Raw genomic sequence first — 24,816 nt, forward strand, 5'->3', positions numbered from 1 at the left:
GGAACGTAACAGTAATGTCACCACCTGAGATAATACAGTCAGTTCCAGTCACCTTAAATAAAAACAGATAGAGCTGAAACAAAGATGATGGGCCCAAAGATGGGTGATAAGAAGTCAAACGTAAGTGTACAGAGAGACACGGGTGAAACTTCACGCTCAATTTAGAGAGCAGATAGATACAAGGGGATTCCAGAGGAAGATACGGTACAATCAGGACGTTCTTTTTGTGCTCTTTTATAAAACTAGATGAGAGGAAGTTCAAAGGTGACCGAGATTGAAAAGTAACTAATTTTAAAACTCATAAAAGGAAAAACTCCAATCATATAGACATTAAATGCTGCTTCTGGGGAAAGTGAGAGAGCTGATCTGAGGAGTCTCATTTCTCTTCTTTCTAAAATGCCTCTGCTTTGTTTCTGTGCAGTACCTACCACATTATGCTTTAGCAGACCTTAGGCAGAGGAATCCAGCAGCAAAGGACTGGGTTTTTTAGCAATGGCTTTTTAAGACACCTCTTAAGCATTCAAACCTGACATAAGACTAAGGGGAGCTCAGCTCAAGGCATAAATGTCCTTTAGTTGTGCAAAACTGAAGTAATAAACAAAGGTATATAAAGTCACTATGAGAAATCAATTATGGACCTGCTGCAGAGTAGTTAAAGTAGCTCTGCCCATTTTTTCCTCATTCTTTAATGACTAAAAAGAACAGCACCTCTGCCTTATGTGTGCTGACTTGAATATCAGTGTGCATCCTAACAAATGGCAGATTTGAGTGTTTACTGCTAAAGCAGCTCAGAATCAGAAATGGCTGTTGCGATGATGTTAGAAAGAAACATTCCTTCTGTCTCAGCATTCCCTTGAGTGGGACTCTTGGTCCACTGTGTCACTTAACTGGGCCTTGGAGGATGAACATAACTTCTGGTAGGGGGGATTGGAGAACGTCTCTCCAGCTCCAACTTCCCTCCTTCCACATCCCAAAATCTCACTAGAAAACAAGGAAGAACTAAAATATGCATGAAGAACAACACTGCTGGTCTGTCAAAAAGCATAATCAAACCATTCCTGAGAGCACCTGTGCTCATCACCAGTAGCATGCCAACTCAGGCAAACTTATGCCAAACCCCCTTAGCTTCAGTAAGGCACCTTCAGCAGGATGCACAGCAGCCCAGCTACGCAGTTCAGATTACAGAAATTTTTAGCCTAAGCTTTAGCCTAAATTTCCAAATAAACTTTGCTACCGAGGAAGTATGAAAGTAGATTCAAACTGTTTCTGAACTGCAGAATCACATACACACAAAAAACTCCCTTGTTGCACGAGTCACAATCTGAAGTCAAAATTTTTCTTCAGCTTTTGCAGGGAGTGAGGGGAAGGATAAAACCCCTCTGCAACAAAGGCAACTGAATGCTGCCAGCTGGCTTAATTTTGCCAGCCACAGCTCTAATGTAAAGCTAAAGCAGCCTATCTGCAAATTTAATAGTGGCACCATTCAAATCTTGCCCTCCTACTCTGCATGTGTTTGCAAACAAGCAGAAGCACACAAAGCACAGGGGGAGCAGGAAGGGAGAAGGCAGAGAGAATGTGCATTATCAAAATACCTTGAGAGCGGTTCTTGGAAATGTGCAGCCTGCAAGCCTGTATCAGACACTCATTTCCTGTGAAGTGCACACAGGCCTTTTCATTTCTCCACTGAAGAGGACAAAAATAAGGAGGCAGCTCTAAAGTCTCTAAAGACAACACAAAACCAGCATTTAGCCATTTTATTAAAACTGAGTTTACATTTTAATACTATTGAATGCCTATTGAACAGAAACTTCCCAGAAGTTTCAAAAGTAGGACTTTCTACACCTCACGCTTCTAAATCTTAACTTGAAACCTTGCACTTGGTCAGAGGCGGGGAGAGGGGGTAAGAATTTTACTTGAGTCATTTTGACCACTCACTAACACAAAGTCACCAAATCCTGCACCACAGCACCTTTTTTTTTTTTAAGAGTTGAGCCCGATTTCAGCAAAATGGTGACTTAATAAACACCTTACTGAGGCAGAGGGCTGCAGGATATGCACAAATGAAACCAGAAGAGCAGATAGTAATGAAGCAGACTGACAGAAGGGAGTAAGTTGATATGCCTGCCTTCTGCCTCTACTTACACATAATCAAGGATCTAATTAATGTAGCCTTTAGTTGCATTATTTTAAATAAATATATTATGCCTCCTAATGACACACATGCCTTTACTCTGTAAAAAGATATCATTTCTGTATGGCATACTCAGCTCTTTCGCCACCCACATTTTCACTTACAGAAAGAGATGCAAGTGCCCACCTCTCCCAGCTTGTGAGCTTTTGGCGAGCACCACTAGCCGAGGTCTGCAGTGGCCTGGAATAACGGCTCAGGAACACACCACCTCCCCATAGCTTTTATTAAACTACCCACAGCATCAACCCGACCCAAATGATGTAATATTTAAGTACTGGCACTATCTGTTTATTGCTGACCAAACAAAGGTTGGAGAAAGCAGGACAGAGAAGTCTGTGGGTGGCAAGGAAGGAAGGGGGTGGCAAAGAGTTGCAGTGAAAGACTTGGAGAAAAGAGTGAAACATCCCCAGTGGGGACAGAGAGAAAGATGAACAAGGGAAGAAACACAGCTCCAAAGGCACATTTTCTCCTTTGTTTCTTAGCAATGCAACCACAGTATTAGCAACAGCAACTAAGAATTTACACCACCCAACCCCATCTCCATCCTTGCGCAAACTGACCACCAACTTCATAGAAATCCCAGCTGGACTGAGGAGGGTAAGAGGCACTGGCTGCATGTTTGAAGCTGTCATATGGAAATTGAATCTGGCCCTCTCTGAGCAGGCAGAGTGCGGCAGGGACACACAGCTGGGAGGCTTTGAAGAAGCTCAGCCTTTCCCCATTGCTCCTCTGTGCCTGTTTTTCAGGACCTCAGCAGAATTTACCTGTGCCTTCCATCACAAACTTACAGAAAAACTTTGTGTTGCCTCTCAACCCCACCACCTTTAAGCAAGTGATAAGCAAGCCAGGTTAATGAAGGACGTACAACATACTGAATAATAACAAGGAACACAGAAATAACAAAGGCCCAGATTCCAGTCTAGCTCAGGAAAAGATGGGAACCTGTGTGGAAGGGTGGCATCCCAGTAATCCTACTACAGGTTTGTGCCCAAGAGCCTTCCACTCTAGAGGAAACAAGAATCCATACTTCAACAACTATGTTTTAAATCACATACCCAGCAGAATCATTCTTGAACACAGAAACAAAGCTTGGCTTTATCTGCAGCAACTGGCCACATCTCTTCATAACGTGATTCAACCAAGAGCAACATTATATGATACTAGAGCCTCAGTCTCACAAACTTCTGTGCATGTGCATAACTTTTAAGCACATGACACTGCCCTGCTGTGACTGAATGGGCCATTTGACATTCACACAGCATCTGAATTGCAGTTGCAGTTGTTTGGAGAAAGAAGATACGCCTGCATTCCCTCTTAAGGGCACAGTCAATAGAGAATGAAACATCAGGAAACTAGTTATTTCTGATTCCACCCCATTTTACAGAGTTGAGTGTGGTCAACATGTGACTGGGCTTTTCATTTAAGTTCTCTTAGAGCTGCAAGGACTAGAACTAGCAAATGGCACTGTCTGGACCACACAGTCCTAAATAGCAGCTTGCTAACAATACTCTTCCCTCAACTTTCCAGAACAATGGTCAAGCCACATCCCTCTCCTTCACCATGCAGGAGAAGAAAAAAGCCAGGGACATTAATTTACCATTCTTGAGTTGCTCTCAGTTACCTCTGCACTACATCTGGATCCTGTTTCCAAACTTCTACTAAATTTTTAAAAACGGAAAAAAGAAGATCCTAAGAGTAGCATGAGCTGAGGTTTTACATGGTAACCATTCCAAAATTCTCAGTAAGAGTGTGTGTGTTAATGGGAAAAAGTGAGTAGTGGATCCTGCATGACAGTGAGCACCATGACTCAGATTGCATAAAGGAGTTTTAGTGATAACCTTTGCCGGCAAAGCTTTCCATGGGTGCACAGCACTGATCTTCTGAGAAAAGGCAGGTGTGAGGCTGCGTTCTGACTGTGCCAGGTCTGGAGGATGGCGAGTTCCTCTGCTTTTCAAGGCAACCCCAACGGGCATGTACCCCCCTGGTTCACAATTACCCCACCTCCCTGTAACACCTTGGGTTCTGGCAGGCAGCTCGCTTTTCCAGCTAAGACTAAGTGTAACACCCTGCACACTGCTTCTCTCTTTATGTGAAAGAAAAGAAGTGGTATTAAGACCGAGTTACCCGGACCCATGCGGTTGCTTCCCTACAGACCCATCTGAGACATTACATAATTTGCAGGTTTCACTTTAAAAGAAGCATCTCCCTGCCTCGATGCTTTGGAGAACACTTTGACGGCAGGACAATCCCCACAGAGCCTCCGAGGCTGCTCCCAGCATCCCACCGCCACCCCAGAAGGGCACATAGCTCCCTTCGGGGCCGGCAATGAGCTGCGAGCACCCCAAATCTCCGTCTGACCCCCTTGGGGAAGGCACCTCGAGCCCCAACACGCTGCATCTTCCCCAACCAACAACAGCCCAAACATCCCCAAGAGCCAAACTAGCAGGGGCTGCACCCCTTTGCAAGAAGCCAAGGGAGGACCGGAGCAGACAGACAGACATGCCCCTCGCAGCCCGCCCCCCAAAAGGCCCTTTCCAGTTAACGCCGCACAACTTACTCTCGGCACCTCCGGGGCCACGGGCGGGCGGCGTTGCCGCCGGTGCGAGCGAGCGCTCAGTGCCGGGGCAGCAGCGGCGCTGCCCGGCCCGGCCCCGCCGCTCTCCCGCCCGCAGCGAAACGGAGGCGGCCCCGCTCCCCACCGCCCGGCACGCCGCGCTCCGCATCCCCCCCGCCCCTCGGCTCACAAAGGGCCGGTGCGCGCCTTACGGGGCGGCGCGACGCCCGCCGGGCCCCTCCTCGGCCGCGGTGCGGGCGGCGCCCGCGTCGGCGGCTTTCGGCTCCGAGGAGCGGAGCGGCCGCGGAGCGAGGGGAGGGGAAAGGAGGGGAGGAAACCCCCCAAATGTTTCTTTTCCGAGGAAGGAGCCACGGGGGAGGGGAAGGGGAGGGGTTTCTCCCTCCTCCACCACCCCGTGTTTCCACGGCGTGGCTCCTGCAAGGCGAAAAAAAAACCCGAAAAAGTAAAGAAGAAAAAAAGTTTGGGTTCGTTTGGCTTTTTTTAAAAGAAAAGTTGGACCTATGAGGGGAGAGAGAGAAAAGAAAAAGAAAGATTCTGTGAAAGCCTCCCAGCTGCGGACTGAGAGAGGAACCCCACCGGGACGGCACGGCAGCATCCACCAGCCCCGGGACCCGCTGGAGCCACGTGTCGCCCGGGGAGGCGGCGGCGGGGACCGCGGCTCTGCCCCTCCTCCCAGTCACCATCAGCTGCCCTCCAGCACGGGGCTAGGGCATCGGAACTCGCAAGCACCGGGGAAGGGGCTGTTTCCAGGGCCGAGGGGTGACGCACAGGCCCAGGGCGGGCAGAGCCATCAAACTAAGGCTCTTTACACCAGCGGAAAACGGGGAGCCTGTCTCGGCCCTCTCTGCCAGCGTTCTCTCAGCTCCTCTCCGGCATGCAGGAGCCTCCAGAAGAGCACCGAGCACCCTGGCAGCACAGCCTGTGTAGCAGTGTAGCACACGCTTGAGAAGCATGCCTACAACAGGCGCTATTGCCTTGGTGGGTCAAATGAAAATACTGGAAATTACGGAAAAATGGGCAACTACACCAAAATATTAGGATGTAAAATATAAATAGTGCACCACATGCTGCATACCATAAGCATATTGCTGCTCAGACAGGGTAGATGTAATAAGGAGAAAAGATAAACCTTTGGAATTCAGTACAAACCCCACAGTTAAAGGCCTAGCCTGCAATAAGGCTGAGACTTGATCGCACCACAGGAGCTCTCACTCACCAATATACTTGCTCTAGATGCCGCCGAGCCTGCTGCATGCATTCCCTGGTGTGTGCACGCCAGGTGAATTGCCCTGTTGAAAAAGCCCTATGCAAACCCCAAACGCAGACATGCTCTGGCTGCTCTGTACCAGCCTAGTGATGCAAAGCAGCTGTAACTCCAGCTTGAGCAGCAGACAAAGCTTTACAACTGCTTGGCATTGATAGGGAGCACAAAGCAGCCAGAAACACACCACTGAATCTCATCCTCAGCCTTGCCAGAAGTTCCACCGAGCGTTGAGACATCAGTCCTTGTTTTTTCTTTCAACCAAGCATGAAGATGTTGCTGACCACAGAAGAATTTCTGAACTTCCATAAGAATCTGGGCAAAGCACTTCATTCTTTTTCACGGAGGCTTCAGTGGGAGGACCTGCCGCTGGAGCTCTAAATCACAGCAGGGATGAAGTGCTCATCTGTTCCATTTTTGGTTTTTAAATAGACTTGTCACACTTTTCTTTGTATTTTTGTATGGCAGCTTCAAAAATATCCTGTGGTTTGCTTTACAGTTGCCTAGCAGGGAGTCCATTTCCCTCTGTGGATATTTATAGCATTTATTGGGTGACTTCATAGACTCTACCAGCCACCTTGCCTAAACTGGTCTAATTCTTCCTTTTATTCTTCCTCTTCATCTTTTCTATGAAAAGTTAACATCCAGCCTCACTGCTCTGAGACTGTCTGTGGGTCTCGCTCGTATTTCTCTCATCCACTTGAAACCGTGACCTTGCAGCAGTTACAGCGGAAGCGTATTGCAGCAATCCTCTTCAGCAATAAAAGCTGGTGAGACATGTCATGATGGCACCATTGACCACAATTTTCCAAAACTCAGACTTGGCTCACAGCGTTCCAAATGTGTTCAGGATCAACGTACCTCTGAAGTGGCTTCATTACAGGTGGAAAACACAAGGGTGCTAAAGTATCTTTTTGTCCTGTGACACAGCAGAGGAGATGGCAACAAAATCATGCACAAGTACAGACTTTCTAGTGCTGCATTTCTTCCTGCAAGCCTGAAACCAAGCTTGGATGTGTTTAAGGGGAAAAACAAATCCTGTCTTTTGGTGAGCTTTCTTAAGGAAAAAGTAATACAAGTAAATTCCTTATAACCAAGAGACTACCCATGGTCACACCGCTAGATTGATTATTTTTTCCCCAACTGCTTTCAGGGCATGGATACTAGCTTGAAAGGCCTTGTGTAATGACTGTGAGGATACAGGCAGGCTAATGGTACTGCTATGAGCAACCCACTTTGAACACTGCCCACTAGTATCTGGCTGGAGAAAGCTGGATCTATCCTAAAGACAGGGTTTCTGATATGCCCAGGATGCTGATGACAGCATGGTGAGGAATAGCTCCCAAGAAGGCACCAGGATTTGTTCTTGGGATTTACAGGTTTTATCCTACCCCTCATTTTTTCCTCTGCCTAAGGATACATATACTTTCACTATCCCCAATACTAAAACTTTAAGAAACATGAAAGCATTAATTGGTAGAGTTGCTGACAAAATGAACCATTTCCAGAGTTATGTTTGAAGTCCCACTGCCGAGGGCAGTAGGTCTGAGTTCATTCTTCCTTTGGATCATAGTTCTACTTTGTAGCATTTCTCTGCTTGTTCTTCAGTGAACCCCAAGTCTTCGGTAAGTTATAAGATGTTGATATCCAACAGCCCAAGAGCCAGTAACACCCTAATAGCTTTGCTCCTTCTCAGCGTGCAGATTCCTTACAGCCTGCATAAGGTAGAAAGAGCTACAATCTGCCTATTTACTCCTGTCAGTTTGGGGGGTGTGGGAAGAAGAAAGGTATTTTGGAGCAGGTCACTGCAAACTACTGAATAGAGATGGTTTTCTGGGAAAGAAAAAGTCAAACATTGGCCCAGAGGAGTGGAGAGGTGAAAGAACTAGGGTGGAAATAATGAAGCACTGAAAATCTGCAGCAGAAAGGAAAAGCGATATAGAAAAAAAAAAAAGGAGAATATGGAGGGCACAGGAGAGGAGAGATGGGTAATGTGTTACGTATGTCAGTACTGCCTTGCCCTTCAGCCAGCAAACCTGTGAATGGAAGCTCAGCTGGGGCTGGAGCATCATTTCCAGATGACAGGTGACCAATTACTTAGGATCTCGGTGCCTTACTGGGCCTCCAGCCAGACCCAAATGTGGTGTTGTGCTCTGGTGTGGACATTGGCTTTCTGGCTGGGATGTGAGTGGGAAGTGAAGCTGCCGTGAGGATGGAGCTGACCAAGTGGCTCAGACATAACCTGGGGGGTTCCTGCCAAGTAGGAAAGGAAAGGGAGAGAAGAAAGCACAGTGCAGGCCTAGGTACCCTGGCATGAGAGGTGATGCAGGCAATGCATGAGATTTTGTACAGAGAGGAGGATGGAAGGATGCTTGGGGAGTGGGTAGGAAATGACTGCCATCATCTCCTGATGTGCTGCAAGTCCATCCTGCAAACAGTGCAAAATGTAAAAGCATTCATTCTTCGTTTGTTTTTCCCTTTTGACCCTTCCTTCCCTTTCTAGGCGGTCCCTCTCTTAACTTAAGGCTCCTTTTAGGAGGTGATAACAGCAAAGCACTAAGAAGAAAAAAAAGAACCAACCAAGCAACAACAGAAAAAGAGAAAGCCAGGAGGACAAAAACAACACAGGAAAATCCCCCAGCCCCCTCCCTCTGCTCCCCCCAGGGAAAAAAAAAACAAACTCACACAAAACCCCCCAACAAACAAAAACAGCTTTCTGTGGTTTCCAGCGAGCAGATGCTGTATTAGTTCCACTGTTATGAGAAAAATTAGCACAAGTAGTGGCCCCTTTGCGTGAAGCGGTGGCCAGGCCCCTCCTTCCCCTGCCAGAGCAGGGCTCTTCTCAGTAACGAAGAGAAGCTGCTTTCCAGGAAAGCGAAGGTGCAGGGGCTGCCCAGAGCGAAGTGACCCCGCGCGGCTGCGGGGAGCCTTGTACCGCTGCTCGCAGGCTGCCAGCTCCGGCACGGCGCTGCAGCGCTCCCCTGCCCAGCGCCGCTGCGCATCGCGGAGGGCTGGAGGGTGGGCACCCCGCACACCGCTGCCGATGCACCTTCGTTCCAGATCGCAACACCCTCTGCTGTTCTGGCTTTCCCCCATAGCCGCGGCAGAACACGAGTTCTCACTCGTTGCCAGTACATGCCCCCGGTTCACTTGAGGGAGGAAGACCCAGCAGACAGTGACCTTCTAGGTTTTGAAACAAAGCACCAGGCTGCATAATCTGGAAGGTATTTAGGTCAGATTTAAGCAGCTGCAGAGAAAACAGTCTTTTATAACTGCATGGCAAACTGCTCCCTCATCTCTGAATCTGCCCCGTATGTCAAATACACTAGAGCAGTAACAGGATGAGCCAGGACAGAGGAAATGAGGAACCAGCTCCTGCACCAAGGGACTCAGGTGTGAGCTCCCTGGGGCTTTGTGGCCCCATAAATCCATGATGGACTAAGGTTAACTCCTCCTAACACTGCTGCCCACCAGACATGGAGGTAGAAGTTCAGTTAAGGATTTCACTGTGTCATTGAGGCCTATTGCCTCTCCTTGTTATCCCACATTTTCAGGATGTGTTCGTGGAGAGTTGTCCAAAATTGGTGGACCTTGCCCAAATCCTTCCATTCAGAATCCTTCACTTGGATCACGTAGCCTCAGTCCTGCCCATGCTTTCCCAGATTTGTCCCCTCAGACTGAGATGGGTGGTGATGCTGAACCCCACTCACAGGACACAGGCACTGAGTTCACTCACTTCAGGCATTTCTCCAAAGTAGACAAAAACAGCCATGAGAGGCCACCCCAGAGGAGCACAGAGAGCAATCCAAGATACAGACCCCACAGCAGAAGGTTCCTAAGTCATTGCTGGACCTAGAAGCAGGGGCTTCCTCAGCTGAGGAAATTGAGCCCCTAAATAAAATAAAATGACATAAAATGCAAGGGCTATAATTTTGGGAGCAGTTGTAGTAGAAGCACTGCAGGCTAGTACCATCTGATAGCAGTGTCTGTTGCACTAGACGAATTTCCAGACCATTCTGCTTTCCAGATGATCACAGGACAAAGGACTCTGTCACATTAATCATTGTTGTTTTGTTAAACATCCCATCTTCATTAAAAAACTGCCAGTGTTTGGGAAGCTGCCAGCACCCTAAGTAAACTGCTCAAGTATTTAACTCTTTTCTCCATTATAAAATGCATACCTCATCTCTAGATCATTTTTTTCTTGTACCATTGTTAGGCAGTGTGGCAATTGGAGGAGCAAAAATGTAACACTACATAGGTATACTTAGGCTTTGATCATAATGGTCCTAAATGCTTATCCCCCATAAGATGTCTTCCAACTCCTTAACAGGGCTTAGAGTTCTTGCAGGAAGCCTCTCCAACTTGTTACCTTCCTCATTGAATCATAGATGTCAAAACTGGGAATTCTTTCACACCACTAATCACATCCATGGAATTAGCAGACACAATATAATCTCCTGCAATATAATCTCATTACACCTGTTCTGCATTCCCTGCTTATACATCTGGAATGGAATTAGCCTTTCTGACTGCACTGGGAGCTCACACTCAGCTGCTCCTACATGGTGAGTCAATCCTTCGCCAGAGTCACTTCCACAAACAGAGCTGCCAGACCAAAAGTGTGGGTTGGGTGGGGCAACTCACCATTGGGCTGTTTCAAAAACACCCGTTACATGCTTGTATCAACTTTAACATTTTGACACTCACTATCTAATCAATTATTACTACAAAATGTGTTGATTTTGTATCATTCCTGTTTTCTAAAAATCAAAATACAGTGTAAGACTGTGTCAGTTTCCTTGCTAGAGCCCTGTTACTTCAACAGCTTTTACATTTGTCAGTCAAATCCATAACCCAAACCTATAACTTACATCTCAAAAAGTTCCCAAGCAGTTTTACGAATTCTTTCTCACATGAGACTTATTGTTAACTAGAACTCTTCCCTTGTTTTTAAATGATCCTAGTATGTGCTATTTCCTTATTCTGAGGTCAATAAGGAGCTGGTAGGCCTGTAATTACAAGTGTCAGATTACTTATGGTTTTTGCTATTATTTCATCTCAGCCTATGGGGAATCTGCCAGATTTTCCAAGTGAAAGAAGTTTAATTCTAGACAAGAGCTGGAGAGAAACTTCTCTGCTTCTCCTACCACTTCATACATTAGAATAGGTGCATACTCTAAAGGGCTTTGTAGAGATCTGGAGAGTAGCTCACCTCTTGAGTTAACCAAAACAGGCCCGGGGATGGGAACCAGCAGACACTCCTGAATCTGTCCCAAATGTAATAGACTTTGTGATTAATGAGGAAATGGAAAGCTGAGACTGGAAACAGTTTATTTGTATGATAGGTGCTCATATATAATTTATATGCAATAAATGTTTCTAGCTATTTCATTAGTTGCAAATGAAGTGATGCAAATGTGCACCGCTTGGACCTGATGCATGGTGTGTGCCTAGGGCTGCTTCCAGCTGAATGCTGGTGGTTCATGTGTGGATGATTTAACACTCCAGCAGCCCCACTATCCAAATTATGCTGCAGGTTAATCCCTGGAGTAGAGGTACTCCACTTTTTCAACCACTCATAGCTTGGCTTAAAACAAAGATTTGCATTTAAACTATCATATTGGCCTCAGACTGTGGGGGGTGGGAGCCAGCATCTATATGTCTCTCCCACTTTCTGCACAGCTGGAGAGCTCTGGAACAAGGAGCGCAACAGGACTGGAGCAAGGAAAGAGAAACCAGCTGAAACCATCACAGCTTTTTTTGCTCTTAATATGTCAGTGGCTTTTTCAGTCATTCAGAAATTCACATAAATGAAATTCAACAAGAAATTAAGGAAAACCAAAGAAAAAAATACACCACACGAAGTACCTGGATGGATCTGCTGCTGTCAAACAGAGCCCAGCGGTATCAGGATGTTCATATCCTACTCAGCTCTTCCCACATGGGCAGCCCACTTAAACTCTTAAGATTTCTTGGGACCATCTCCAAGGCAAGCAAGATTTGTGGATGTGAGCCAGCATGTTGGAGCTGGTTGCATGATAACATGTTGCCCTGTGATCACTTTGATTATCCTGCCCACTACAGATTGCAGCGTATGCTCACAATGTGGGGCTTTATATAGAGGTGTGTCCTATATATATCCTCTGAAAGAAATCAGTTAAGCTAGCAATAGTGTGGGTTTTTTTTACTTGCACAAGAGGATTTGGGGTACAGGGCTATTACTAATAAATCAACATAAATAGATCAATATGTCAGTACTTCAGTGCTTGAATCCAACCAGCTATGGGGAATTTGTCCCCTGGTAGCAATCAATCTGCTGTCTTAAAGTTTCCTCACCAGATCTGCAACAAGCACAAACTGATCAATGCTATTGCAAGTCAGTGGAACATAACAGCTTTGCGTGCCCCAGAGTTCATCTTTGCAGGTCTCCTGCTCCTTTGCAAGGATAGAGAGGTTAAATTATCCTTTGCTAAGCACATGAGATATCTCAAACTAACTCCCAGTTCTTTATGCAAAACCAGCCTTTCTTACCACCAGCCCAGTGCAGCCCAGCCAACGCCTCAGCACCTTTCCAAATGGAGTCTAATTTGGTCCTCCACAGGCAACAGTTCCACTGCAGTAGCCTGCAGCACTTTGTAGAAGTAGATGCAGCAGAATGAATTCTGTGAGCCATCCAAATTCTGCCGTGCATCCTACATAGGGCCCTTCCCTTGGGGCTTGGTTTTCCAGGCTGTGCAGGGGCAGATGCACACTCTTGTGAGATGCTGGGCTGCTCTGTCAGAGGAGTGAGTAACATTGCTAGAGAAGGCATGAGGGAACTGGAGGATAACTCCACAATCTGGCTTTGGCTAACAGGATGACAGTCCTGCCACGGAGGGGAAGGTCCAGGGAACATCCCAGTGCAACTTCCTCCACTTAGAGCTCTATCAGAAATCACTTATTCCTGATAATTTTTGTGAGGAATTTTTCCTTTTCCCTGAGGTGACTGCTGATGGAGCCTCCTACCAGAAGGGATTTAGGATGCAGGTCACAGGAGTCTTAGAGAATGCATTCACTAGAGAATGCATTATTTCCACCTGAGCCCCAGAGTCATCTCTGTGACCCAAAGCAATGAGAGACCAGATCCTACTGGCTGCTGCAGTCGGGGAGAGAGCCCAACGTGGTGGAGGAGAGAGTCCAAGACCTATGGGTGGTGATGCATATACCACCAGGTCAAGCATTTACACCAGGATTATCCCAAACAAGGCTTGTGTCCAAAAACTGGTATTAGGTAGAGGTTAGGACTGACAGATAACTACCACCTACCTACAAGTTCTGTCCAGAACTGTTGGCTGTTAACAAGCTCCCTGGGACCAGCTCCAGCATTTAGCACTCAGAGGATGTTGCTTGTGGGTACAAGTTCTCAGAGGTGAAGTTCCCAATGCCCCAAACACAGGTGGCAGCTGAGGCCTGGGGATAACCTGTGTTGTGCTTGCATGGCTGGCTGGACAATGCCACCACCTTCAACAGGCTCATTTCACTGCTCCCCAGAAGCAGATCCGGCTCATGAGTGGCAATGGATTTTCCTGGCCATGGCCTGTTTTTCCATCAACCTCTGAGGTTTGTGCAAAGAGTCTGCATAACTCCTGCTCATGACATGGGGTCCTGTTCCTCAAGAGTCATGCCACAGGCTGAAGAAACACAAGCCTAGCAGCAGCCACTGCCTAACAATTACACTGCCTTCTGATGGCTTCTTTTGAAGAAATTCCTACAATGCACAGGAGGGCCATGCCCTCTGCTAACAGCTGCAGTGATTGATTATTGAGTTCACTCCACAAATCTGTTCTGCCAAACTGTCTCTCACTTTTCACCTTTTGTAATCAGCCACCCACCTCTGACAGTTGCAGGAAAGAAACTATAGAAGGTACTGTGGCCTCTCTCCCTCTTGTAGTCTCCCCAGCACTTGTAGTCTGCTTTCCCACTCCTCCACCATAGAGCCTAAGAAAAAGCAATACACTGGACTTTCCAAACCTGTAAAAATTCATGTTCTGATTTCCTTTCTAATGGCTCACCTGGAGGGGAGGTTGTGAGCTGCATAGCACTCTTATTTCTTCTCAGTAATGGGTCCCCAAGGTTATCTTTCAACTGCCGTGGTGCAGAGCCTATTTTGCCAGGATGAGTTTGAGCTAAGCAGGAGAAACAGGGCTGTAAGCTTCTACACTGGTTTCTTTCAAGCTTTTTAGGCTGTTCTGAAAATGTATTGTGTAATTTAGGAGACTGATGTGCTGAACTGAGCAGAGGGCTTTCAATTATCAATATAAAAATGACTCCCTACGAACAGACATTCATTATGCTCTCTCCAACTGTTTCAGCAAGGTGTGCCACTGCTCACAACGCAATTTGACTTTGCTTCCTTTGACTTCAGAGACCTTGACTGAAGAGAAATGGTTGTGGTCTGCATTAGGCCTAGCAGACTGACTGTTGGAGGGAGTGCAAGGCACCAGCAAACAGCCATACCTGGGTGTTGACTGTCTTGAAACTCAGTCCGTGCAGCCGTCACCTTTCTGGGCAACTGGGCAACCAAGGAGGAAAACTATATAGAAACCTCTCCACGTGAGAGGGGTCTGTTTTTGCAGAAGAGGAACAGAGCGGCTAAGGCAGTGCTGTCCACTGTGTATCTGTGGCAGCTTGGCCCCGCAGTAGAGTCAGTTCACTGTGATGGGTCTCAGTATGGGAAGGTGACTCTTGTCCCTGGAGCAACATGATTCCAGCAAGTGTTAGGAGTTCAGAAGAGTCTCTCTATCAGAGAGCGACAGAAGTTCAGTGTCGGTGTCAAGCACTGAGCCTGTTTGATGTCATTATGAAGTCCTGGGTCACAGTTAAAACATCTCACACTGTGTCACCACAGTACAGGCAGTTTCTATTGTCAGTAATGTGTCTTCTGAAGGTAGTCAGAGACGCAGCCGTACCTCCCTGATTTTGATTCCTCCCTATCATGCCCAGGAGGTTGTTTTCAGCTTCAGACCCCACAGACCTCGTTAACTTCTGGTTACTCTCGCTGAGCCTGATCCAAACACAGGCGGGGGCAGAGGCCGGGTTGCCGCGGGGAGGGGAGCGGGGCGGTGCAGCCGGGCCGGCCCGCCCTGTTCTTGCGCCGGGCCGGGCCCCTGCTGCCGCCGCCTCAGCTCAGCCTCACGGAGCGTAGGAGGGGCCGCGAGGGAGCGGGGCAGGGGCGGCCGCAGCGTTGCGGGTCGGTCTGGGCGCCGAGCAGGTGTCGTCCCGGGCAGCCCTTCCCCGGGGTCGGGACCGCGCCCTCCAGGGCGCCCTGAGGCGAAGGTCCGGGTGTAGCGACGCCTCCTGCCCGCCTGGGGAGGCCCCAGCCCGGGCCCGTGGGGACCCCAGGGCCAGAGCCCCGCGGGCCCAGGCAGGGCTGCCCGGGGAGGGCGATCAGGCTCTGCCGGGAGCCCAGATCATCAGGAAGGGGCAGGTCCGCGGTCACACCGGGAAGTCAGCCCGCGGTTGGTTGTCAGGATCTGGCTCGGCGAGGGCAGCTGGAATCAGACACAGCCCCGTGATCAGCAGGCATGGCCACGTTCCTGAGGGAGGTGCTGTTGGTGGAGGCTGGCACTCCTGCAGCACTGCTGAGGCTGGTCCTGGGCTGAGCTTAAATAGGGTCATGGAGAGCCCCAGGTTTGGCTGATTGGGACCATCAGGGCCCTAACAGCAGCCTCCCCTCTCAGCCTAACCCCTCTGTCCTCATGCATTAGAGAGATATGGGCTCAGGAAGGACTTGCTGTAGAGTGATTTAATTGCAGTGCAGTCTCGGGGGGCTATTTAAGGGAGTAGAGACACAAGATAGGGGATACGGAATGAGACACTTGGGGATGGGAATAGTCAGGTTGTCTGTAAGGGGGCCCAGGGCTTGTGGGTAAAGGAGAAGTGTTCAAACCATTATTGGAGGGTCTCCAGAGGCTGGGTAGTGCTGGGGGGTTCACTCAGGAGCTGGGGGTTGAGCAAAGGTCAGGTGTAGCTCCATGATTACCTGGCAGATCGGCAGTAATGAGACAAGGTTGAGGTTGAGCAGATTTGCCTGGTTGTGGACCTGTGTTCCATGCACAGTCCCTGGCCCTGAGGGGTGCACGGGCAGGTAGCAGCTGTGGGGCACGGAGCCATCTGCTCTCTCGAAGGTGCCGACTGGTGGTGCAAGTGAGAAACACCAAGGTAAAAGTGAACAAGGTGGTAACAGTCGACTATTGGAGGCAGCATTCCCCAAACTGTCTTTCTGGTCCAGGACAGGTGCCTGGCTGACTGCAGCTAACTGGGGGAATTCTGCATTGTTCCCTCTTGCCAGATCTCCTGTGCCTTCTGGTCGGGTTGCAGCTGCTGCAGAGACAGAGAGGAGGCTTTCTCCTCCTGCATAGGGAAAGCTTATTTCTTCCTAGGAACATTGCTAGTACGTGCTGGGAGGAGGATTCCCCAAACAGGCAGTCAGGAATGGCAGCTTGGGATGTTGAATGGGGAGCTATAAATCAGCAAGCTGCTAATTAAGACCACAGGAGGCTGGTGAGTTACTAAAGACTTGTTTTATTCTTCTCAGAGCTTTGGACCATTAACAAGACCCCCGGGACCTACTCCCAAGCACGTGGCTCTCCGGTGACCCTATTTTGGGCATGTTCTCAGAGTTGAAGTTCCCTGTACCCTGGGGCCACGTGGCAGCCAAGGCCTGGGGACCCTTGGAGGGACATCCTGTGCTGTGTTTGCATGGCTGGCTAGACAATGCCAACACCTTTGACAAGCTCATTCCATTGCTCCCCAGAGGTAAGTCTGGCTCATCAGGATGGCTCTTATTGTGTGTCAGGGCTGCACATCTTATACTCTCTCCCTTTCAGGCTGCTATTATGTGGCAATGGATTTTTCTGGCCATGGTTTTTCATCCCACCGACCTGCCGGCTGCCCCTACCATTTCCTGGATTATGTGACTGATGTGCGCCGTGTGGCAGACGGTCGGTATTTGAAGGGACCCTTCAGGGGATGCTCGTGCAGAGGGAGCTATATTGCTCCTGCTCCTTACAACAAGCAGGCAGCATTTACTGCTAGGAAGGAATCAATTCCCCCTACTTATCGTGTTTGATGTTAGCCAGTGCTTTGTGACTGAATAAGCGTCCTGCTTTCTCATTGTTTTGCTAGAGGAAGAGACAGTAAGCCCTGGGCAGCAAGTGTTTCTATACTAAAAAGAGCAGTAGTGGTGAAGTGGTGGATGCAACTAAATAGTGTTGCCAGACTTTTTGTAAGCAGCCAGTGACCTCTAACCAGTGCTAGGTGTAAGCTGGAGACTCTTCTGGTTCTCTCTGATGGCAGCTTGCTGCTTGCTTTAGTATCATACAAAGAAATCTGAAAGCCAGAGTGTCTTGTGCTCCTAATAACTCCTGATGTAGCTGTCTGTATGCTGATCTCACAGGAGGTTGTGGCACATGCAGTTTTGCATCCCTTATTCAGTACACAAAGAACCTCTAGAAGTTCTCTGATGCTCCAGAGGGTAAAACTCATCTTTCAGTGAGGTATATTTCAGATGGGGAGAACTGAAAAAGCTGTATTTTCCTATAAGCCTCTCAGAGTGCCCTAAAAATGGACTGAAGAGCCTGATGTGCTAAATGGTGTAGAGAATTTTCACATGGAATAATTGTACTTTCCTCAAAGCAGCAGACCTGGTTCTGTGTCCTCAGTTGTCTTGCAGAACACCCTGCAGCAGGATGCTCTGTCAAGGTCTCTCTCTTTCAGCAGATGCTGCCTGGTTAGGCTGCTCTGCTTCTTGCCAGTCTCATGTCTGGCAGTGAACGGGAATTTGCTGGAGTTTGTTTGACATACAGAGAGCTTGAGAGCTGCACGGCTTAACTACCAACAAAATGAAGTGGTGAATGCATTTTTTTCTTTAAAATCGGCCTACTTAGCCACCTAGTTTATGGATTAAGAAGCAATTAAGCAGTGCAAAAGCCCTCCTGGGAGAAGGGGCCCGTGTTGGTGGAGAAGCAGCAAGATGCTGCTACTCTGGTTTCTAATGCAGCACTATCTGTTTTTGTCTGTTGCCACTTAGCCTTGCAGTGGAGACGGTTCACCCTGATGGGTCACAGTATGGGTAAGTGGCTCTTGTCCTTGTAAGCTGTGAGATTCATGGAAATAGGAGTAGATAATTAACTTACAAGACATGCTGCTAGGAGCTGGGTTAGAATATTTATTATATTGTGTCAAGTACCAGGTTCCTGCTTGAAAAGGAAAAAATTCAAAAGATTCAAAAATCTGCACCCTTGTCTGAAATGCCTCTGCTTTCAAGACCCTGTAGTACAAATAGTGGTAACTCTTGCTGTGGGCATTTCCCCACCCCCAGGAAGGAACAGTGATGGGCAAAGAGAGGTGGTCTATGAAGGAGAATTCACAGCCTTCCTTCCTGGTCCCCACAAAGCCTGGGAACAGAGTTCCCATCTCGGTGGGCTATAAAGCTTGCTGAGGGGAACTGGACTCCAGGCTCCACCCCTTTGTGCTTGGAACATGATTTGGTTTTGACACAATATGGGGTTTGCTCCCCAAGGCTGCTCTGGCCACAGCTCACAGGACCTGCACACCATACCCTTTTAACTAGTAACTCCTCCTTGGCCTTTGCTGCCTGAGAGGGAGGTGGGGATGGCACAGGATGGGGAATACAGCAAGCCAACAGCCCTGCTCTATGCCTGCAGCCTGCCTGCTGGGAGAGCTCTACCCTGTACTTTGGCTTTGTCCTGTGGTACAATGTGCATTTTTACTTCTCAGGCTGCTCCTGCTGTGGGGAAGGGAAATTTCTGTTACTAGGGGCTGTTCTGGGCATAACTGAGCACCCTTCTCTCCTTCGCAGGAGGAGCTGTGGCAGGAATGGTGAGTAAAGCATCATTTCTTCATGGGGTTTGTGATTTCTGCAGCTGCAACAATAAATGGGAGAGGAATGAAGAGACAGACAGTGTGGGACCTGGATCTTGGGAGGAGAAGCTCTTCCCAGACCCCTTCTTCCATGTAGCAGGATAAAGACATCACTCAGTGCTCAGCTTTTCTTTCTCCTATTGTTTCATCTCTCTTCAGTTCTGCTTCCTTTATCCTGAGATGGTGGACAAGCTGATCCTGCTGGAAAGTCTTGGCTTTCTGCTAGCTCCAGAGGTTAGATTTCATTTGTCCTTCCCTTCACTTTTTTTAAATACAAAAATAGATGGTTTTTTTCTTTGCTTCATTTGTTCAGAGAAAGCACTGATGTGACCAGTCCCTGGCAGGTCATACAAGTCCCAGGCTCTTCCTTTTGGCAGGCACTGATCTGCTCCTTGTTGCACAAACTGAGGTCCCTACTTAGGGTGGCCCTTGAAGGACCCTTGGCAGTGCTCCATATGATGCAGTCCCTTAGCACCAAAATAGTCTGTGCCGTGCCCGTGTACAAAGGGAAGTGGAACCTCTGTCCAGGCAGCCGCCAGCTGAGGTTTTCTTTTTGCCAGTGACTTGTTGGGTGACCTAGGTGCAAGACTGGTGGATTTCTTTTTCTGTTCCTGGCAGGACATAAAGCTACATTCCCAACTTGCCATCATTGCTACGAGATGCTGGAACTTTGGTTGGCAGAAGTGGGACAGAAGCCCTGGGTCAGAGATACCAAATTTTAGACAGTTGTCCTCAACTCAGAAGTGAGGTAGGAAGAGTTAGAAAAGGTAGTAAGGGTAAAAAGTAAGTAAGTTCATTACAGCAGTATCGATGTTCCCTTTTTTCCAGAAATGGGCATTTTTTAATAGGATATACATAACTGGTACCAGTTCTGGGGGATGTTGAAGGGTGAAATTCCTTTTTCTACCAGCTGATAGGGGGTAAAATGATTCAGAAGAGAGGGGTTACTCCTCTCCCTCTCTGTGTTTCAGGACACTGAGGCATGGCTGAAATCTAAACGGAGGGTGATTGACAGGTTACTGAGTCTAGAGGCAAAGGAGCAAACTCCCAAAGCACGGAGCCCTGAAGCAGCATTGCAGAGGTGAGGCCCCATCTTTCCTCTTCATTTGCTGCCTGCCCTCACCTTGACAGTTATGGCTGAAAGAATGAGAAAGGGAAACTGTCCCTGCACTTCCTCTTTCAAGTCCTCCTGTGGAATCTCAGGAAGACCTTTTGCTTCTGCTGCCAGAAGCTGCTGCTTCATCCCGCTCCTTTCTGAAGCAGCCTGAGAGCTTGCTGTCACCTTGTCATGTCATTTTTGTTTTGCTTCCTCCCTTTTCCAGCAGCACTATCTCTCTGCCGTGTCTCCCCCAGGCTCTTAGAAGCGAACAGCCATCTGACAGCAGAGGGTGGAGCAATCCTGCTGCAGCGAGGAGCAACTGAGACACCCGCTGGTAAGGGGCTGCGTGGTGCTGGGCCAGCATTGGGTGTGGGAAGGGACTGGTGCCAGTAGCCATTGTCTTCTGCAGAGTACAGGATGCCCTAGCTACAAGTTTACACAGCCTGAATGGGATCAATTAAGTCTGGAGGCAGAGCTCTCCATTCTTAGCAACTGGGATTGGTGCTCGAGTCCTGGAACAGCTAAAGAAAATAAATCAGAAAAAATTGAGAAATCTGAATTAACACTGTTTCCCTATCTCAAAAAGTCTTGGACAGACCCCACAAGCGAGGAAAACCAGAACAACTCTTGCTCCTGTGAGACATGAAAACCTTCTGTTGTTTTTCTTTCCAGGGCTGGTATATAACAGAGACATGAGAGCCCGTATGGTGAGCATTGCTCTTCTTACTTCTGAGCCCTGAGCTTACAGAAAACTCAGAGATAGTGGAGGCCTGCTCAGTGAGCCCAGGCTCTGCCTTCACCCAGCCATTTACTTTCTGCTTCCCTAATTCCCACGTCTCCTTTAAATGCTGCTGTTAAAAGAGCCTGCACTTGATCATTGACTCAACTTACAGAGTCACTGGAAAATGTTACTGATTTTTTTTTTTAGAAGTTCTTCTGCCCCAGGGCCTCTGGCCACATTTTCCTGCTGTTATGACTCTTCAGGCAGCAGATGGATGGATGCTTTCTGTCAGCTTCTTTGTCAGGTGACCCATATAAGAAGGGGAAAAGAGTTGAGCAAAGTCTTTACATTTGATATTTTGATAGTTTTGTGCCACTTTTGAGCAAACAGGGCCTCCTCTACCTGTGCTACTGCCAGATATGGAAGCCAGGGTAGTGTACTGTCTCCTTTTTAGTAAAAGGATTTTTAAAGCTTTTCTTGCTATGAGATCATTCCCATATGTGCTGCATCCCAGCAGGCAGTGTTGTTGGCAGCCCTGGAATGCAGCTGGACAGAAGGAGCCTTTGCAGAGCCAACTACTCCTGTGCACAGCTCTGGACACTTATCATGTCCCAGCATGGAAGCTTTGGGGCCACTGCTACTTCTACCTTCAGAGCCTCTAGAGCAGGAGGGCTTAGGGATACCCTCTGCCCTCAGCTGCTGTCCCTGACCTCTGCCACTTTCCCTCTCTTTGCACCTGCAGCAGAGTCGAGAGTCCCTCACAGTGGATCAGTGCATGAAGCTCCTGCAGAAGATCCAGGACCGTGTTCTCATCATTGTGTGAGTGAGGCATAAGCCAAACCAGCTCTTGCTGCCTCCCTTGGTGGAAGAAATGAAGGCTAAGAAGGAGTCCTCCACTACCCGTCCCTCTACAGCAGTCACCCAGATCTTTGGCCAGTTAGCACAACAGTACAACCTCACATATGAGAAGTATTTTCCAGTTTCCCACCACTGCCCTGTGTTAGGCAGGCTCCTGGAACAGGCAGGAGAAACTGGAACATCCTTCCAGCCTGGCATTCTGCTTTCAGGCTGGGTCTCCCTGGTGCAAAGCTGGGAGGAAATGCTAGTCCTGTCCCATCTTCCCCACGCTCCTGGCTTCATGATCCCATTGACCCTACAGCAGGGGGCCATCCTGGCAAATATGTGACCCTCCACAGCATCACTCCAACTTACTGTCCTCCTGAGCTGACTCTACCTCAGGGACAGCAACCCAGCCTGCCCCCTACTCCAGACCCCAGAACCTCTTACCTGAGCGAACAGGTGAAACTACAGCAGCCTCCACCTCCTCCAGCTGGTCCTGGAGCCCCTGGACTGACTGAGCTCCTTCAAGCTCTCCCCTGTAGTGCCCAGGGCAAGAAGCCCTGGGGCCATGGCCAGTGGCTTGCACAGAGCCCTACAAGCTGTTAAACTGTCCCTGGGCAGAGCTCGTTCTGTGAGTCCTCCTCTGTATTTTCCCCATCTCCTTGGAGGGCAAGGTGTGCAGGCTCTGGCAACCTTGGCCTGTGTGTTGCTATTAAAAGACTGTCTAGAAAACAAGAGGAAGTGGTAGTAGTTGAGAAATGAGGTGCAGTTTTGGCTTCACTGACCTGTTATAGTATCATAAGAGCTTAAGGATATTCCTTCTTGTCCAGAAATGTAACATCATGGTAAGGCCAAGTCCTCAAAGCCACAGAGAGTACATGCCTTTGAGCCTGGGATGTCACCTTGTCCCATCACCTGCAGCACAGTAGGAGACAGCATGATCTTTGCTCTGCAGGAGGTCTAATGCTGGCTTCTCCTGGGAAATTGCCTTCATACCTCCTCCTCCAAGCAGGGCACACCCTGTTTAAATCAGCAGTATGGAGGGGCAAAAAGGACAGTGGAGAGAGGTGGAAACTGTAAGGAAGGAGAGTTAAGGGAGGAAGACAGAACGGGGGCAGGGAATGATGTTCTCAGATCAGTTACGGAGACAGCCCTGGGAGGACAATATTTAACCAGTCTCCGCTCTGATACGACTAGGCAGTCACCCAAGGTTTTACACAGATAGTGTGATAGAAAATAACTGCTTAGCCAAGCTGGCTACAGCTGCTCTGACTACCACGTATGACACTGTCACCTGGCTGCTTACAAGCAGCCTGGAAAGAACAGTTGGGTCTGTCACACACACACCCCCCGCCACTGTCTTGGGGACACTGCTTCTGCCCAGGGCCTCAGCAAAGTCAAATGGGGGCACACTGCTGTACTGAGCCTTGCTGTTGCTTTTCAGATCACAAGATGGACTTTTGGTACCACACAAGTTACACAGCAGAAATCACTTTGTGAAAGCCATGCGGGAGGCATTGGAGTCTACCCTCAAAGAGGTGAGAGCAAACACCATCCCTGCATCTCTATGTGCCACTGACCTGGGAGCAGCAGCTGGGAAGCAGCTCACCTTGGTGGACACCCCCCAGTAGGTGACTTGTCCTGAAGGGCACAGCCCTCACGCTTCTTACCCCTCCTGCCGAAGTCCCAAGTTAGTACTGCCCTCTGGACCTAGATCTTCCCTGCTCCTCCCATTCCTGTCCTGCCTCCCTTGCCCCTGCCCCTTCCCATGAGTGTCACAGCAAGCAGTGTTTGCCTGAGGGACCACTTTCCCAGTCTACATCTTCTTGTGTCCCTTCTGTCCAGCACATCCAGCTAGTCGAGGTGCCTGGGAGTCATTTTGTGCACCTGAACGAGCCTGAGGTGGTGTCCGGGATCATCAGCAACTTCCTGACAGTTCAGAACACTAGAGCTAGACTCTAAGAAACCCCAGTGGCTGCAGCAGTCCAGGAGAACTGGGAGCTAAAAAGCAGGCTCCGGCAGAATTGTCACCATTCCTACCTCACATCCAACTCCTCCCATCATGATACTCTTTCCTGCGCTTAGCTCGCTGCAGAGTGGAAGCATGTCTGCCAGGAGAGCTGAGCAAAATATCTCAGTTGTCAAAGGGAAGAGGAATCCCTACTCTATTTCCAGCTCTCTGAGTACAGGGATGGCGGCCCAAAGTGGCCTTCCCCTTGGCTTGTTCCAAACTTGCACCCTGAAACAGTGCAGGAATACAGGCAGAGGCATCCATCCTCTGTGACGGCAGCAGTGCCAGCTTTGACACTGCTAGAGAGGTGGCTCATCTTGCCTCCTCCCTGAGGATGGTGTGGCCAGGCTGCTCCCAGGATTAAACCTGATGAAAAACAAGCTTTCTGCTTCTCCACTTACTTCCATAGGGGCCTGAGCTCAGAGGGCCTCAGTGTCTTTGTTCTACTCTGAGAGCTGGTGTTTTTTAGAAGTCAGCTTAAATAAGAGCTCACCTGGGCACAGAAGCCCATTTTAATGAATGTCACTAATCTTCTAGCTGAAGCAGCTAGAGCTACTAATTATGGAAAAGTTGGCAGAGATGATTTCTGTCCTAAATAAAGATTAATCTCCTAATGTTAAGTCCGTCTTCTTGATTCAATAGGAGAGCGAACCTCCCTTCTCTTTTGGGATGCTCACCCAAGCAGCTAAAACATATCTTAGGAGGCAGCAATTTTTACATACAGTCCACCTTAGATAAGGCATATTAAGGATCTGCCTCCCAGCTGAATTAATGCAAAAAGCCAACTAAAGCAGCAACACAAGCAATGCAAACTGTATTTGCAGTGGGCTTTCCAGGAAAAGGTAAATCCATTTTAAATCAGCTCTGTGGAATTTACCAGCACTTCCACCATTCACAGTCACACCTGCATTGAGGCTGCAGGCAGTAAAATTAATGTGTTAAAGCCTGGGGCTGGGCAGGTTACTTTGATCACAGAGTCTGCTGGGGTGACCTATCATAAAGTCCAAAGCTGCACAGATGTTATACGTGCAGTTCAAAAGCACTGATCTACACCTAGATGTGCCTGCTGCCACCTTTCCCTGCCTTCTGTGGGCTGGTGACAAGTTAAGTGGATACAGGCCTTAGAGAGTCTGGTTTCTCATTCCAAGGCCAGGCTGCTTGAAGTGGCACTTGTTCTTGCAACAGTGCCGG

General features: G+C 48.6%; 2 protein-coding genes across 2 annotated transcripts in view; one reads left to right on the forward strand and one right to left on the reverse strand.

Annotated features, from left to right (window-relative positions):
• Window positions 1-15,121, reverse strand: part of NFAM1 (NFAT activating protein with ITAM motif 1) — a 54,320-nt gene extending 39,199 nt beyond the window's left edge. The window contains exon 1 of the mRNA XM_018080336.2: window positions 12,562-15,121. The gene's annotated coding sequence lies outside the window, so the exon portion shown is untranslated. The remainder of the gene's footprint in view (window positions 1-12,561) is intronic.
• A 42-nt stretch (window positions 15,122-15,163) lies between these two features.
• SERHL2 (serine hydrolase like 2) lies at window positions 15,164-24,233 on the forward strand. The gene is made up of 12 exons (XM_029963576.1): window positions 15,164-15,210; window positions 16,606-16,827; window positions 16,899-17,012; window positions 18,101-18,142; window positions 18,893-18,912; window positions 19,114-19,188; window positions 19,926-20,035; window positions 20,308-20,387; window positions 20,726-20,760; window positions 21,517-21,593; window positions 23,059-23,152; window positions 23,460-24,233. Exons 2-12 carry the CDS (start codon window positions 16,680-16,682, stop codon window positions 23,574-23,576), a joined length of 912 nt encoding a protein of 303 aa, XP_029819436.1. The 5' UTR covers window positions 15,164-15,210; window positions 16,606-16,679; the 3' UTR covers window positions 23,577-24,233.
• The last annotated feature ends 583 nt before the right edge of the window (window positions 24,234-24,816 follow it).

This window comes from Manacus vitellinus, unplaced genomic scaffold (assembly GCF_001715985.3).
Source record: "Manacus vitellinus isolate BGI_N305 unplaced genomic scaffold, ASM171598v3 scaffold_5_pilon, whole genome shotgun sequence".
Lineage (NCBI taxonomy): Eukaryota > Metazoa > Chordata > Aves > Passeriformes > Pipridae > Manacus > Manacus vitellinus.

Excerpts from the sequence above, each read along its gene's own strand:
- SERHL2 (XM_029963576.1), top strand. The coding sequence starts at position 16,680 with ATGTTCTCAGAGTTGAAGTTCCCTGTACCCTGGGGCCACGTGGCAGCC. Across the intron at positions 17,013-18,100 it reads TGTGCGCCGTGTGGCAGACG|CCTTGCAGTGGAGACGGTTC; the intron begins GTCGGTATTTGA and ends GTTGCCACTTAG. Across the intron at positions 18,913-19,113 it reads GAGGAGCTGTGGCAGGAATG|TTCTGCTTCCTTTATCCTGA; the intron begins GTGAGTAAAGCA and ends ATCTCTCTTCAG.